Here is a 12992-nt window from a genome sequence, read left to right as displayed (position 1 = left end):
GGCTCAGAGAGCCCTGGATGGCCCAGCAATGGGCAGGCTGGGTTTGCTCTGGCACTGTTACACCAGCAAGTGATCCCACTGCCTCTTCCTCATGAGGCCCATGCACGCTGCTGGATGGCATGGGTCAGCCACGCCAGCACAGCAGGACTCACCTCAGGGAGCGGATGAAGCTCTTCCACCTCCACAATAACCTCCCCGGGCTGCTCGGCCTCCTGAGAAGCCCCAGACTCCTCCTCTCCCTGCAGCTGGCTCAGCTCTTTGGCTTTCTCCTTGGATTTCTTACTTTTCTTCTTCAGTTTCAGTTTGCTTAGGGCACCTTTTGTCTTGTCCCCAAGCTTCCTCTCTGCCACACTGGGGCTGCTAAAGATCTCCACTGTGATGGCCATGAGGATGCGCCCGCGGTAAAAGATCCCCTCGCCCATGCCCTCGTTGAGGTCCTTGTGGATGTCCCGCAGAGCCGAGTTCTGGGGGGAGCCATACAGGTTCACCCAGGCTGGGCCAAACGTGGGGTTAAAGCCTGCAGCAACAGGTACAGGGTCTAATTACACCACAGGGTGCTGCTGCAGAGAGACCTTCCCCCAAGAAGACATCCCAGGACACAGGAATGTGAGCGTCCTCCAGCCACCTCTGCTTCCCACCTCCAGGAGACCCCCATGGCCAAGCAGAGGGTGCATGGCATGGGGCTGTCCAGAATGCCCTGCTCTGGGGGCAGCCGTGCCAGGCCTCACCATTCCTGCCAGGGTCTGAGATCTGATGCAGGTCAATGTAGTGGGTAGCAATGGCCACATCACCAACATTGGCATCATCCAGCACCTGGACTTTTATCTTCCTGGCCAGAGGTGGGAACATCTCAATGAAGCTGATCTGCTCGTTCCACTCAGGCTCAGTGGTGTTGGTCTCCACCGATGTTTCCCCCTGGGAAGGAGAAGGTGTGAAAGCCACGCAGTCCCAGCCAGTAGCCAGAGCCTCTCTGGGAATGGCATGTCCTCCTGTCCCACCTGCAGATGGTTCCAGGCAGGCTCTGGAGGTGGCAGTGTCCCTGCTGGTGCCCCATCCCAGCAACTGCTCTCTGTGCTTCATCAAGCTTGGGCTGTCCCAAGACCCTGGCTGTGCCCTGCACCGCCAAGGGAAACTCTGGAAGCAAGTGGGCAGCACCACCACACCCCAGAGGTGTGGCAGGGTCCCCTGGGAGCACCCCCAGGCCCACCAGGCTGCCCAGGGACTGAGTCTCATCTTAATGGATATGATAGGACCAGAAACCCTGGGCTTGAGTGCAAGACAAGGGCCATCGGCTCAGTAAACTTTCCCAAGGGTGTCGAGCTAAGTCCAGCCTGGTACAGAGGACTTCTACTACAGGATTTATTTGACCCTCTCCCTATGTTTAGGGATATGAAATCTCTGCCTGCACTGCCATTAGCTCAGCCAGCAGCTGTGCTCAGGGCTGGGGCCGTCTCCCGTACAGCTCTCTGCAGAGACAGAAGTCCCCTGACAGCCTCCTCATCCAGACACCACGCATCCACATCCACACGGCAGGCCACTGCCCAAGACAGCAAGACTTGGGCTCTCCCAGCCTATCTCTGGTGGGATTGCTGTGTCCCAGGGAGGGTCCTGGCAGCATCAGCCCAGTGCACGCTGCCACACAGCCACGGGAGGATCAGCCTGGCCCCACACAGACCCCCCAGCAGACTCACCTGCTGCCCACAGAACGAGACCTGCACGTATGGGTCAATAAAGACTTTTTTCTCCCCTATGATCTTGGAGAAACCACCCATGATGCCCGCGCTCATGCTGGGCAGGCCCTCGGCACGATACAGCTTAATGCAGACCCTGGCCCAGGGTCTCTCTGCAGGGACTCTCTTAGGCAGTAGCAGGTTCCTGAAAGAAAAAATCATGTTCTGGCTCTCTCCTGGAGCCCAGGAAACACAATGCTGGGAAATGCCCTGACTGGCAGGAGGTTTGGATCCTGACCCACCACACGTCTCTTTCCCTGGGTCTTTCCCCATCAGAAGAGGGGAAAAAGGGGGCAAAAAAGGTAGTGTGAAGAGAGACATGACTGTTTTCCCCAGGGCCATGCAAGAGCACACTGCACCTACCTTTCAATGTCCTCATCCCTGCTGCTGGAGGAGGTAGGAAGGGAGGCCACAACATCCCCACGTGCAGTGACGGAGATGTTGCACTTCACAAAGCCTTTCACACCTGCCCGGGTGTCCGTGGGGTCACTGATAACAGCCCACTTCTGGAAAAACCTGTGATCTGAGAGGGAAGGGAAGGAGTTCCCTGTGGAGAGCCCAGGTTACCATTTCACATCCCGACTGTGTCTGCACAAAGATTGCTCTGACCCTGCCTCTGAAGGTGCAGGAAGTGTCACCAGCCCTCAGACAGCCAGGAGGAGAAACAAGTGCTGGTCCTCATGTGAACTAAGGTCTTTAAAGCCAGGGTCCTCACCAGACCCAGCAGAGCACGAAGGAAACATCAGATTCAGACAAAGCCACAGTCAGGGAGCAGGTATGCAGTGCAGTTGGTCATACCTGGCTGGCTGTACACCGTCACAACATCCATCTTGAACGTTCCTATGCACATTTCCAGAAATGGTATCTTTGAGTGAAAAACCTGCAGACAGCACAAATCCCCCTGAGCACCAAGAGATGCAGGCAGCCAGGTGACACATCCAGACATTGCTGAGGAGGACAGGACTGCTAGAGATGCCCATTAAAACACACCATTCAGGTAGTGGTTGCGAGCTCCTCATGCACACCGACCCATCTGAGTTAGCCTTGGGACAAACCTGCCCAACCATTCCCACAAAGCCCACCAGCCCACAGCCCTCACTCAAACCCAGGCCAAGGCATATTCATGTGCAACCAATCCAGCTTCTTCTGCTAGCCCCGGATAGCAGGAACCCCTAGAACAGACCAAGGGCAGACCTGCGTTCCCACAGAGATTCCTATGCCCATATCCTGCTGGGTCAGGGCAGAGCCATGTGCCCACCAGGCTAGTGTCCCTCCCAGAACTTGAGCTTTGCTCAGGGCTTGCTGAACCCACACCAGCAGAAGAGGCATGCAGCCTTTCACAGGGAAAGCGCTGGAGACTGTGTGGTAAAGGGGGTGCTGGCTGCATTCAGCTATCTTCAGAAAAGCCCCATGTCTTGGGGAAGCCTGTGCACTTTGGTCCAGGGAATTTCTGAAGACTGCTCTCTGCCTGCCTGGACTTTTCTACAAGCACTGCTGAGCTCCCCTCACACAGTCATTTGCCTCCACAACCTGCAGGAGGAGCCTCCAGGGTAAGGGGCAGCAGGAAATCACCCCCAAAACAGCAGGGCCGCAAGGCAATGGGCAAGAAACTGCCCAGAGACCCCACTTCAGCCACTGGATGCAGAGAAAACCTGACACGGAGGAGATGGGAAGGCAGCACTGCCCAGCGCTAGCTCAGAGCGGGGCTGGGTCTCTGCCCCACGGTGGCCAAAGGAAGACCCTTTGGTCTCTCTGCTGGGCAGATGGAGGAGGTTGCAGAGAACTGGGGATGAGCCTCTTTAACCAAGTAATAAGCGATAGGACAAGAGGTAATGGCCTCAAGTTGAGCCAGGGAAGGTTTAGACTGGCTCTTAGGAAGTATTTCTTTGCAGAAGGGGTTGTTGGGCGTTGGAATGGGCTGCCCAGGGCAGGGGGGGAGTCCCCATCCCTGGAGGGGTTGAAGAGTCGGGTTGACCCAGCGCTGAGGGATCTGGTGGAGTTGGGAACGGTCAGCGTGAGGTTAATGGTTGGACTGGAGGAGCTTCAAGGGCTTTTCCAACCGAGATGATTCTGTGATTCTGTGCCTCTGGCTGGAAATCCTGGCTGGTAATGGTACCCTTGCTTTGCTCATCACTCCCAGCATCTACACGCAGAAGCATCACGCTGTGCTAGTTACCGACGAAGGATAGAGGAGGACATACTTACCGAGATCTCTATGAGTCTGTGGAATAAAATGTCCCTTGGCTCATGGAATTCAAACAAAAAATACTGCAAGAGAAGAGCAAGACAGCTGAGCCCCAGGCTCCCAACATGGCCACACAAGCGCCTCCGCCTGAGAGAGCAGCATCCCAAGCATCCCCTGCAAGGATGGCCCCAGCCACTTGGGACACTGGTAGGGCAAAGACAGAGCCTCTGTCCGTATCACATACTTCATTGTAGAAGGGGCAGTTCGTCGACTTCTGCGTCGCCGTGTGCCTCTTCTCCTCTCCAACCTTGACTACCACGAAGGGGTTAATGTTCACCCCCACCAGCTTCTGCGCTTCAATGATATTAATCCCAACCTGAGAAAATGTGGGAGAAGACCTTTGGGTCAGCACTCTCCTCGTTTCCAGCTCCATCCTGAGCTTGTCTCGGCAATACCAGTACACAAACGTGCAGAGCCCTCTCGCCATAGGGGTGGACACTCGGGGCACGCAAGAGCATGGCTGCTGGAATCTGCTACGGCCAGGACAAACCAAAATGGTATTTGAGATATTTGTTTCTTTCAGACAAGCAAGGAAATGAAATGTTAAGTCCTCAGCACCTTTGGCAAAAGCAGCCTCCCCAGCAGCACTGTCCCCACTCGGTTCCTAATCCCAAGGGGATGCAAACCCACTGCTCCCACATGGTGGGGTCTACAGAGCATCTTGGCAAAGATGCTCTTTGTATCTTCTGCCAATATTTCTCTTTGAATCCTACTGAGATGGACACCATTGGAGAGACTGGAATGTGACTTCTCATTTGCTGTGACTGTTTACGAGTCCGAGATATGGGAGAAATGTTCTCACATTTGCTCTCAGTACAAGCCACTAGGCAGTTGTTAAGGTAAAGAATAACAGCTTCAAGAAAATGATGGTAGGAAATTCCACCCCCACAAAAGCTTCCTGCTTGGTCAATAGGACCCAGCCCTGAAAAGCAGGAGACCCAAATGTGAGTCCACGTTTACTTAGAACCAGGGAAGGGTTTAAATCCATAGCCAGGCTGGGAGACCTGCCCTGAAATCTGCAGGGGAGAATGATGGGACTGAACTCCATTTCACAGTGGTTTCAAATAAACCTGATGTCAGAGCATCGGCCAGAGCCACAGCTTCATACCAGCCTCCCGGCACCTCCAAGAAAGCCCCTTGCAGCAGCCCTCCCTCCACCCCCAGCCATGTCCCACAGATGTTCCTGGGGACTCAGGCAGGGCCCTGAGGAAGCTGGCAGGCACCAGCCCTGCCCAGGTGCTCTCCAAAGCTCTGCTCAGGCAGTGTTTTGCAGTGGCACATGTGGCTGCCAGGCTGATCCCCTTCTCCTGTACATCCATAGCTAAATACATGGCCCACAGAGAAATTCTGCTCTGGGCTGGCTGATGTTGAAGCCAGCACTTATGGATGCAGTTCATTTAGGGAATCTCACACCTTGCTCAGGGAAGCCACACAAAGCAAGAAGATGGATGTCTTCATGCTAGAGGCCTTGATGGGGTATGTGGCAACTGGAGAAGCCCAGGCCTGCAGCAGGGCAGCGAGGGACCAGCTGCAGGGCCAGAGGTGGCTGCAAGGACAGGCACCCAACTCTGCAGTACCTGGAAGCTCTGCGGGGTTGGGGTGGCAAAGAGGTCCCGTGCGGAGCAAAGTCTGGAGCGGCTGCACAGAAAAACAACCCAAGTAAGTAGGTCTCTTCATCCACATGGACCTGAGCAAGCCCCCACCAAGGGAAGCAATGGAAACCCTTGCCCCGGGAATGAGCAAATCCCCAGCAGTCCCTGCTTGGGGCCATTGGATATTGAAGATTTCTGACATTTTGCAGAAGCAGAATGCCAAGACATGCAGGATTCCCCCATGAGCTGGCACTTCCCACCCCAGGGCCCAAGAAGGGGCAAGAGAGAAGAGCAAGCCATGGATACCTCTTCACAGGGCTGAAGACAATGCCTGAGACCTCCACCTCAGACACATCATAGAAATCTTCTTCCTCCTCTTCCTCATCAGTCTCCAGGCCTTTTGCCAGCTTCCTGCCCAGCGCAGCGGCCCTCCTGTCCAGTTCACTCGCTCTCGGTCCCTCGGCTGCCCTGCAACCCCCCCCCACATCACCCGTCGCATCGTCAGCCCTGACGAGCGGGTTGTGTGCTCCCCTCCACCTGGGAGGGTGAGCTGATACACTCAAGCAGGGCTACTTACTCCAGCTCCTCAAATCCAGGATTGCGGATGATTAACTCTGAACTGTAAGAAAAAGAGATGCTTTGCTGAAAAAACAAGCATGTTGCAGCTGTTCACTGATGTATTTAAGTAACAGTGCCAGAGCCATGCTTCTGCTTGGCTCTTGGCAGGGACACAAGCATCCTCCTAAGCGTTCCTCCACTGTCCACCCTGTGTGCCTGCTGCTTTGCCTCTGGCACTCCAGAAGTGACACTCCCCAAGCCTTGCTGCTGCCTGTCATCCTGTCCATCCAGACACCCACACCTCCCCTGGCTTTTGGCACCACCTATGTGCAGGGTGCCTGGGGGCTCTACAGGCCAAAGCCACGCTCTCTGCAACTTTGCAACCACAAAGTCTTGCTCCCGTCAGCCAGAAAGGCTGCAGAAACGCTCTTGGGTTTGAAAGGACTCCCAGGGTGCAGTGGGTTGTTGCAGTCACAGGCTCTTTGTGAAGACAAAGTATTTTCTTTCCAAGAGCCCTGCTCACTTATTGCTGTTGTAGAGCAGAGATGCCTGGCCAGAGGTGGAGAATAAATAAGGCTGGATTGCACCCCAAAGGCTGCTACTGGCAAAGGCAGCTGTACAAGCTGCCTGGAAATTTGCTCCTCTCTGGATTTCAATACCTGTCTTTCATCTCATAGGCAAAGTCCTCTTCAACCCAGGTCCCAGCTGAGCCATCTGGAGGCTGGTAGCGCAAATCCAACTCAATGTAGATCTACAAACAGAAAATGAAGCTGCCTGAGAGCTTGGCAGCCACAAAACAACTACAGAAATGTCACATAAAAGGGGAAGGGGAGCATGGAGGAAACAAAGAAGTGAGATACTGGTGGAAAGAAGGGGAAGGAAAAGGGTCACAACCCCACAAGAAGTCTATTTATTCCAGAGTCTCCTTGTCTGCCCCCATCAACAAGCTAGAGTTAACCAAAATCCCTCCCCTTCAGCTTTCCAAAATCCAGGATTCACTGAATAAAAGCTGGTTCAAGTTTCCAAATCTAAAATATACCACGGAGAGGCCCCTGAGAGCTGTCTCAGGGCACTTTTGGCAAGGAAAGTGGGGAGAGCCCTGCAGCAGAGCAAACTAATGGACAGGGGTTTGGAGCAGTCTCTCTGTGGAAGGCACGAGACAGCTGGCAGAGCGTCCCTAGGCATGGCAGCTTGGTTTAAAACACCACGGAAGCCATAAGCACACCCGGAGTCTGCATCACAAGAGACATGGACTTAGCATTAGTGATGAAAGAGAAGTATGGGGCACGATGGCTATCGGCACAGCCAGCACAGGTCTGAGAACACTTGGTCTGCAGGTGACCACCCTGATCTCAAAACAACACAAACACACAAGAATTTCCCAGCAGAGGCTAAAATTGGAGCGACGAAGGGTGCCACTTCTCAGTAGGCCGAAGGGGATGTACAAGCTGGGTTCATAGCTCAGTCCCTGGAACACGTGTTTCTGGGAGAAGAAATACAGCCCAAGGAAATGGCAGTACAGTGGCTGGGAAAGGCAGCAGCAAAGGCTGGATGGATGCAGAAGTCTGAGATAAAGCTGGGTGAATAGCCAAGGCTCTGATAAAAACCCTTCAAACCACCAGCAGAAAAAAGGGTGCAAATAACTCAAGTCCCAGAGAAGAACAGGACTTGGAATAGCAGGAAGGGCTTTGTTCCCACTTTGCTAAAGGAGCAGCGGTTGAAACAGCCTCTCTCCCTTGGGGACGGGTCTCTTCCCAGCTGAGCTGAGGGAGAAGGTCTCAGGCTGCTCCTGGATGGGCGTCCAGTCTCGCCTGCTCTACGTGTGTCCCCCGCTGCACAATCAAAAACTAACCTGGCAAAACTGAATGCAGCTGGTTTTTGGTTGGAGCAGCTCATCAGCACGAGTGCTGCTGTTAGCACAGGGGAAGAGGCAGGCAGGGGCAAAGGGCTGGGCCGCAGAGCAGCTCTGACCTGCCAGCGGTGTAAGTGCCCCTCAAACCATCGCCAGCGCAGAGCCCTGTCCCTCTGCTGCCACGAACGTCTATGCAGCGAGCTGCATCAGGCGAAAAATCATCCTGGAAACGCTCAGTTTCCACCTGGACCTGCTCCCTGCTCCAGCCAGCTCAGCAACACGGGAAGGCTACCCCTGTGCCACTCGGGCTCATGGTCTGGTGGCCACAGAGCTGCATCCCACGTGCCACCATGAGTCAGGCTGCTCGTGGGAAGGGCAAACAGGGGCGCAGCACACTGCGGGGCTGCCCGCCTCCACCTCTCCTCCTCCCGGCCCTGCCTGCAGCCCTGGCACCAAGCCCTGCGCCGAACCGTGCCTGCACACCCAGCTGGCAGGAATTGGCTCATTTTTTGGTTGTGTTCGTTTCCCGCTGGCACGAAGGGCCCAGTGAGGCCTGGCACCAGGGCAGGAGGGGAGCAGGACCCACAGGGCAGAGCAGAGGGGCAGGCAGGTGTCAGAGCCATTCACACTGCCCTGGACCACAGTTAAGCCATCCAGTTAGCACTGGTGTTTAACCCAAAAGCTCACCGGGGGTCCCGAGACACCCTGACACCTTCAGCCTCCCCCCGTCAGCTCCCCTCTGCTTCACACCCTGCAGCAGCCCACACCCACACCCGTGCACTGCGTGCTGCAGGAAGCAGATGACATACCACTTCCTACATCCATCACCCAGACCTGGGGAGGTTTTACTAAGCCTCCCTCCGCTCATTCAGGACCTCAGCAGGTCTCCAGGGCCCCAGCCCACCCCCACACACTTCTGGATGCTTCTAGAATCACTTGATGGGTATAAAGTGGCTGCACCCCTGCGCAGAGAGAGCACAAACACAGCAACGCTCCCAGGCTCAAAGCAGCACCTTGGGCTCCCCCTCAGCCCCAAATCCACCTGGGAAGTGCCATGCAATGTTCCCACAAAGCTTTCTTGATCGCTGTTGGCCAGGCCGCCTGCAGAGGACTTACACCAGTGACTCTCTGGTTCCTGTCAACAAGGGCCTCCCGGAGGATCAGCCTCCCAGACATCCTCAGGTGTTGAAGGCTGAGGACAAGGGTACCGAGAAGCCTGGAACAAAACCAGAGGTTACAGCCATACTGTCCATAGCATCAGTGCTTACATCCTGGGGGAAGAGAGTACCAGGATCTCCACTCTCCTGCTCTCAGCCCCTCCAAGATGCAGTGAACTGTTGCAGCGCTTTCCACAGGGAGTCTGGCAGCCAAAATACCTGAGACCCACTGACCCTGCAGCAGGTCGTGCCTCCACCCCAGTCATGCCCAGGCAGCTGCTTGCAACCAAGCTGCCATCCGTGGTTAAAGGCTTGTGCAGATCCAGTCCCACCAAGCGTGAAGGAGCTCTCCCCTTCAGCAGAGCTGGGCTTCAAGGGGACCAGACTGCGTTTGGGCACCCAGCAGAGCTGGAGTGACTCTTCCCAAACAAAACTGGCAAGCAGAGGCTCCACACAAGGACATACAGAAATAGGACATAAAGCCACAGCCGCAGGGATGTCTGCAGCAAGTTGGGCCAAAATTTACCTACTTCAAAGGGGCTTCTCCCCAGGAAAGGGTCGTCTGGCTCCCTGCACATGGGATCGCATTCAGCCACTCCTAACCCCACCTTGTGCTACTGCAGCCGAGCTAAGCCCTGCGTGAAGCTGAGCTTCCTACTGCCTGCTGGAAACCACCATCGAAGCATTCCACTGCCTGCCCGGGACCAAGACAGAAGGAATCATTTCTCAGTCACCTCCATTTCAGCTGCGAGCTGCTAATCTCTCACACTCCCTCTCACCTCCCTCTCCTCTGAGACGCAGAGCCTGTCTAGTCTCCTACCTTCAAGGAGTCTCTCCGCTCATGCCCCTCCTCCCCAGCTTTTCCAGCTCTGTGCTGCTGCCACAGAAAGGCTGCACATGCAGAAGCCCAGAGACCACAGATCAATACAGCAGCACAACAAATTTTTCCCTTCCATCCTTCCATACTCTCTTATTCTTGGTCATCCCAGTGTGCTGACCACCTGCTTTTAAACGTGTCACCTGCCGTCGCTCTGCTCCCCAGCAGTGGAGGCGTGTGGATAAATGCTGTCAGTGCCAGCCCAGTCATTTCCCATCGGAATTCTTTGCCAGCACAATCAGGTCCTGGTGATTTGTTATTGCTTGTTTTATCTATTTGTCCTATAGCAGTTTCTATTGACATTTCAGTCAGAGACAATTCCTCTGATCCAACTCCCATAAGGAAAGCATCCAGTAAACAGTGACACAAAGTTCAGCCACATTTTCTGCTCTGGCCTTATCTGTAAGTGTCTCGCATGTGCTGTGCTCATCTGTTTCCTCCACACCCTCTCCAGCAGGCTTGTGATGGCTTTGAAAAGGTTGTACTATTAGCTGCCTCTAGAAAGTTGTTCCTGTTGATCTTCCTTCAGTTCATACATTTTGCTTATCAGAGCTGGCATCTTTCCCTGCGTCCACATGTCCTGGAAGGATGTGCCTCTGTTCCCTTGCTTGCTCCACCACCACGACTCAATCTGTCAGCTCTACCTTGGGTTTCCCTGAAGTGTTTTACAACTGCTGGAATAGCCACTGAGTTCACAGCAATGTGTCTGTGCCACCTAGAAGCATTTTAAATTCTAGCTGACCCTTTAAATTTAAATTGCTGGCTTTTTAAAGGTTCAACCATATTACCATGGGCTCAGGGCTTTTCCCCATGATAGGCATGTTGAATTTGGGTGCAGCACGGTCACCAGTCAACACATCGATCTACAGGGCAAGAGCAGGACCCCACTCTGCTGCAAGTCCTGCCCCTGTAGCTCTATTTTTTAGGGCCCTATTTTACCTTTGTCCCACCTGAGAGTCAGATCTGGATCTTTAGGTAGTCTCTGTAACTGCTGGCACAACTAAATCATTCCCCTTATAACTTGATACATACAGCACTGCTGCCCCACCAGAAGAAACCAGTTCCATCCTTCTTCTGTAACTTATATCCTGCTGATTTTCCTTCCATCAAATTTCCAATAAACAGTTTCTACTCCCAGTAGAAAATTTAAAGCCCCGTACGTCTCTTCCCCCACCTCTGCCGGTCACCCCAACAACCAAAGGACCTACCTGTTACTGAAAACCTTGCTGCAGTTGTAAACCTTAACGGACAGCACTTCTCCCATGACCAGCTTCCCATAGTGAGGCCAGCGGAAGAGCTACAACAGCAGAGCAGGGAGAGGTGACAGTTCGTCCCAGCCACACTTTCCCGTGTTTGGTGGCCAGTTGGTCTCCCCTGCGGTGACTGGACCAACGGGTGTGACAAAAAGCTGCTGTGGTGGGAAGTTACTTTCCTGCTGGCCAGGGCAGACCCTGCAGCTGGGAGTGGAGGAAGGATGGGGGGGCAGTGAGAGCCCCACCGGCAGCACAGGGCCGCAGGTCAGCTGCTAAGGAAGCCGGAGCATCATCCCCCTGGGAAGAGGAGGATGCTGAGGTCCCTGAGCCGGCAGGTTGTGGGGTGACACGGGCACAGGCAGGGACAGGGGTACCTGGGGAGAGCTCGCCCAGGGCAGGAGCCACCAGGCTCTGGCACTTCGCAAAGCTGCGCCCCGAGGCTCTGATTCAGCAGACACCCGACCTGGCTCCCCTTCGGCTGGCAAGAGGGGAAGGTCCCTCCTGCCCCCCAACCTTTCTCCGCCTTTCCCCAGGGGGACGGAGCCGCCCGGCGGGACGGGAGATGAGCGACGGGAACCGCCGGCCCGGCCGGGCCCTGACAGGCTCCTGGGCCGTGACGGTGCAGGCGGGCGGCAGGAGGCGCGCTGCCCCCGGGACCCCCTGACCCCGGGACCCTTGACCCCGGGACCGCCGCCCCCGGGACCCCCTGACTCCGTGACCCTTGACCCCGGGACCCCTGCCCTCGGGACCCCCTGCCCCCGGGATCCTTGACCCCGGGACCCCTGCCCTCGGGACCCCCTGCCCCCGGGATCCTTGACCCCGGGACCCCTGCCCTCGGGACCCCCTGCCCCCGGGACCCCTGCCCTCGGGACCCCCTGCCCCCGGGACGCTGCCATGTCCCATCCCTGTCCCATGGGCCGGGCTCCTCCCGCCCCCCCGTTTGCCCTCACCTCCCCGAACACGGCCTCCGCGCCGCCGCGGATCTTCCTCGTCTTCTGGGTGAAGCCTTGGGGAGAAGAGGGGAGGCGTGAAGCGCCGGAGGGGCAGACCCGTCCCTCCCTCCCTCCCTCCCTCCCCCCCTCCCGCCGCCCGCCCGGCGCCCACCTCGGAAGCTGAGCTGCACCTGCCGCTCGCCGTGGCCCGGCAGCCGGCAGAGCCGCCGGACGCCGACGCTGAGCGCCATGGAGCCGGTGGCGGGCAGCGCTGCCCCGCTCGGCCCCGCTCGGCCCGCTCCGCCCGCCGTGACTCAGCCCCGACTCGCCCGGCCGGTTCGGCCGCCCGCTCCCCGCCCCGGGGCCCCGCGGGCCTGGCAGCCCCCGCCGGAGGACACGGCGGAGCGGGGTGGGGGGCGGCCGCTGGGCCTGCTTCCGCCGCGGGCACAGGGATGGCCCCTGCGGGGCGACAGGCTCGGGCCCCCCGCGGCCACGGTCCCGCCGGGCAGGGAGAAGCCCCCGGGCCCGGCGGCGCTCGGCAGGGGCGGCCCCGGGCCTTGCAGCGGCCGGAGCGCTGGGGCCGGGCGGCGGGCACGGTCCTTCCCGGGGCTGCGGGGGGAAAACGCCCCGGCAGAGGCCATCGCGCCTCCGCGTGGGACGGGGACAGGGGCTTCCCCAGCTGGGCCTGGGGGACACTGAGCACCGCGGCGAGGGCAGGAGCCAGGCTCTGCTCTTGGCCACCCCAGCCCTGCGGCTTCTCCAGCACAAAATCAAGGCTTCTGTGGTTAAAACCCTC

The 12992-nt window shown here is 56.9% G+C and overlaps 1 protein-coding gene across 1 annotated transcript in view; it reads right to left on the bottom strand.

Moving 5' to 3' along the window:
- Positions 1 to 12480, bottom strand: part of LOC141931160 (fer-1-like protein 4) — a 40413-nt gene extending 27933 nt beyond the window's left edge. The window contains exons 1-15 of the mRNA XM_074842994.1: positions 12369 to 12480; positions 12215 to 12270; positions 11220 to 11308; positions 9094 to 9193; positions 6785 to 6876; positions 6145 to 6186; positions 5874 to 6035; positions 5553 to 5613; positions 4160 to 4291; positions 3936 to 3998; positions 2529 to 2610; positions 2094 to 2253; positions 1692 to 1875; positions 729 to 915; positions 153 to 517 (exon numbers count right to left, since the gene is read on the bottom strand). Coding sequence (XP_074699095.1) covers positions 153 to 517; positions 729 to 915; positions 1692 to 1875; positions 2094 to 2253; positions 2529 to 2610; positions 3936 to 3998; positions 4160 to 4291; positions 5553 to 5613; positions 5874 to 6035; positions 6145 to 6186; positions 6785 to 6876; positions 9094 to 9193; positions 11220 to 11308; positions 12215 to 12270; positions 12369 to 12447 — 1854 coding nt within the window. The 5' untranslated portion in view covers positions 12448 to 12480. The remainder of the gene's footprint in view (positions 1 to 152; positions 518 to 728; positions 916 to 1691; positions 1876 to 2093; positions 2254 to 2528; positions 2611 to 3935; positions 3999 to 4159; positions 4292 to 5552; positions 5614 to 5873; positions 6036 to 6144; positions 6187 to 6784; positions 6877 to 9093; positions 9194 to 11219; positions 11309 to 12214; positions 12271 to 12368) is intronic.
- Positions 12481 to 12992: the final 512 nt, after the last annotated feature.

Source organism: Strix aluco, chromosome 17 (genome assembly GCF_031877795.1).
Source record: "Strix aluco isolate bStrAlu1 chromosome 17, bStrAlu1.hap1, whole genome shotgun sequence".
In the NCBI taxonomy this organism is placed as follows: Eukaryota; Metazoa; Chordata; class Aves; order Strigiformes; family Strigidae; genus Strix; species Strix aluco.
This window is presented reverse-complemented; position numbering and strand designations above follow the sequence as displayed.